This window comes from Octopus bimaculoides, chromosome 2, assembly GCF_001194135.2.
Source record: "Octopus bimaculoides isolate UCB-OBI-ISO-001 chromosome 2, ASM119413v2, whole genome shotgun sequence".
NCBI classification, from domain to species: Eukaryota; Metazoa; Mollusca; class Cephalopoda; order Octopoda; family Octopodidae; genus Octopus; species Octopus bimaculoides.
In genome coordinates this window covers 107,579,359-107,582,803 of record NC_068982.1, presented here as the reverse complement: position 1 = coordinate 107,582,803, position 3,445 = coordinate 107,579,359, and the positions used below count along the sequence as shown (strand labels likewise).

The 3,445-nt window shown below is 33.2% G+C and overlaps 1 protein-coding gene across 1 annotated transcript in view; it reads right to left on the bottom strand.

Moving 5' to 3' along the window:
• Positions 1 to 3,445, bottom strand: part of LOC106882671 (inositol 1,4,5-trisphosphate receptor type 1) — a 314,426-nt gene that overhangs the window by 84,954 nt on the left and 226,027 nt on the right. The window contains exon 28 of the mRNA XM_052978577.1: positions 2,221 to 2,361. Coding sequence (XP_052834537.1) covers positions 2,221 to 2,361 — 141 coding nt within the window. The remainder of the gene's footprint in view (positions 1 to 2,220; positions 2,362 to 3,445) is intronic.

The following is a 3,445-nucleotide window of genomic DNA, read 5'->3' as shown; positions in this document are numbered from 1 at the left end:
TGTGTGTGTGTGTGTGTATATGTTTGTGTGTCTGTGTTTGTCCCCCCAACATCGCTTGACAACCGATGCTGGTGTGTTTACGTCCCTGTAATTTAGCGGTTCAGCAAAAGAGACCGATAGAATAAGTACTAAGCTTCCAAAGAAAAAGTCCTGGGGTCGATTTGCTCGACTAAAGGCGGTGCTCCAGCATGGCCGCAGTCAAATGACTGAAACAAGTAAAAGAGTAAAAGAGAGTAGACATCTTGATCACTTCACAGAGAAGGGATAACACTAATGAAGGATGGTAATTCATTATCTGGTACAAACTGTGCTGCGCAGATTGCATACTTTTAAATACTAATGCAAGACTCTTAGCTGAAAACAGCATCAGCCTAGAAGTTTGACTTTCAAAACTATTTCAAGTTTATTGAGTCTTACACTCAACATTGAAATATTTAGATTTTCGAATTTTACTATTTTAAAGAAACTGTAAAGTTTAAACTTTTGCTGAAATTCCAGCAAAACAACATTGGTAATATTATAAATACCTGCTTTGGGAATCATAATTAAAAAGGAGAAAAAAAACCCTGGCCTGTTAAGTCTTGAACATCCCAGTAACAAAGCTGAGACTTCCTAACACTATTCTACTTTTTTCCCAACACACACATGCACACACACACACACACACACACACACACACGTAAGTAGAAACACTACAAAAGAACCAAAAGGTTATTTATTCCTAAACAAAATGAAATCTATATATCTATAACGTTGAGAAAAGAATTCAAAACTCAGAAACCACTGAAATTTGGCACTAGCGTAAGTCTACTTTGATTAATAAAAATAATCAATAGTGAAAGAAGTAGTACCAGTACCAAAAGGTGATATTTATCTCCCACTTAAAGTGGATATTGAGATAGAACACAAAATCAGCTGCTATGTCTAGCCAGATGCTTGCCATTGAGAAGCTTGAGGAAGGCTGAAATCATGTGATCCAGCAGTTCTGGTGGCTGTAGCAGATGGTAGTATAATTACTTGGACACCAGTAATATAAACCACAAATCCATATGAGAGATCCTCTTGTGGCAAATAATACAGTATTCTGTGTTTTAACATGATCCAATGAACTGCGAGATAAATATTTCTTAAATTAGTGTTTCATATTAAAAATCCCAGAAGCCATAAATATCCCTTCACAGGGGATGAGGTAAGTTGATTACATTGATGGGATAAGTTTGATTACATCAGTACCACTGATGTAATCAAAAACCCTAAAAGAATGAAAGGCAAAGTTGACAGAATGTAAAAACAGATGAGATGCTGCTAAGCATTTTTCCCAGTTCGCTAATAGTTCTGCCCATCCACTGCCTTAAAGAGGCTATAGATATTGATGAATAAAAGCAATGAATATATTAAATTGATGTCATCATTATAGCATTATTTTCCATGCTAATATATATTAACTGAGTCTGTGCAACAATATACAATATTATTTCATTGAAATTACATATCTCAGATATTTTCTGTTTTATTGAATCTAAATGTTAACACAAGCCAATATCTGAATTAGAAATTTAATCATGTTTTAACATGTTTGTTAATACTCAGGTCTGTCATGAGTTTTAGATCTCAGAAGAACAGAGCTTAACCTGATTTTCATGGTGTATAAGGTCTGGATTGCAACACTCCCCACTGAATGGGACACCAGTCCATCACAGGGTTAACCTCCCAACTATTGTTGGAACTCATTTACAGTTAAATGGACAGTAGCAACATGAAATGTAACACAAACCAGTTTGGAAACTGAAACCATGATGAGTACAACACCTTAAACACAAAGCCATACACTTTCACTTTGTCAGTATTCCAGCCACATTAAGGCAGCGAGCTGGCAGAAACGTTAGCATGCCGGGCGAAATGCTTAGCAGTATTTTGTCTGTCTTTACATTCTGAGTTCAAATTCCACCAAGGTTGACTTTGCCATTCATCCTTTTGGGGTTCATAAATTAAGTACCAGTTGCATACTGGGGTCGATCTAATTGACTGCCCTCCCCCTTCAAAAAAAAATTGGGCCTTGTACTTAGAGTAGAAAAGAAAAGAAAAAAAAGTATTCCAGCCACATTTAACACTCAGCCATTGTCAAAATATTTATAACAGCAATAATAAAAGATAAATAAATTACAAATTGATTGTAATGTTTATATTTTTGAAAATCCATAAAATGCTAAACAGGCTTACCTTATCAAAAGGAATTTGTAACAATTCCAAAACAACAGAGTGAGCAGCCATATTCCTAAGTAATCGTTGTTCATGTTTCCTTGGCTTTTTATTTCCCTCTGATGTTTCTTGGACACACAGTTTAGTAAGGCGCAATAGGATCTGTAGAAAAAACAGGACATTTTTTAAAAGAAGTGCTTTAACGTTATCAAAACCAGTTAATAATAGAAATATTTTATTTATCATCTTGCATTTATGTTTCATATTGAAACAAATGGTTTTCTTACTTTGTCTTAGTAGAGGTATTGCATGTTATTTCTAATACCATCTATGTCTTCCAAAGGATGTGATAAAAGCACCCGAATAAAGTATTTCTCCTTTATATTTGTATTTAATATGTTTTCCCTTAATGGAAATGAAATACTAAATAAATGTTCTACTCTGCCCCAAATATACATACATACATACATATATATTTATATATCAACAGTAAATATTTATATATTATTAATGTTGCTATTATTCTTGAAGGTAATACAAATAGTTGGTAATAACAACATTAATATAGGTGATTGCAGGCCTAATAAGCATTATATAGCTATAAAATTAAAAAGGACACATTAAAGTGTCTACCCACTAGAAATGAGAGTTAAAATCTTCATTTGGACCACCAAAACATTAACACTGAAAATAACAGATTCAACAGTATACAAGTAAGTGGACCAAAAAATTCTCCCACATACCTATATAGCATAAAGCTATATATTTAATGGTACAGGTATATATGTGGACCGGTTTCTGGTTTGATACAAAAATCTTACCTTCTTCAGTACATCTTAACCCTTTGAAACACTTTCCCAATCCAAAATGTTGAAATCTGCTGGTGTTCTGAATTTCTTAGCGCCAAAATGCGGACAACCTCAATGTGAAAAGTACTAACCAGCAGTGAAATATTCAGAAGCGAATATTTATATAGATATTAATATCGTTATTTTATTCAAAGGCAATACAAATAGTTGATAACAACAACAACATTAATATAGGTGGTTGCAGGCCTAAATAAGCTTTATGTAGCTATAGAATTAAAATTATATTAATCATTATAACCTCATTTCTAGCAGGTAGACACTTTAATGTATCCTTATGATTAACATAATTTTAATTGTATAGCTATTTTAATTCTCATTTCTAGCGGGAAGACCCTTTAATGTGTCCTTATTATTAATATATATATATGTATATATAT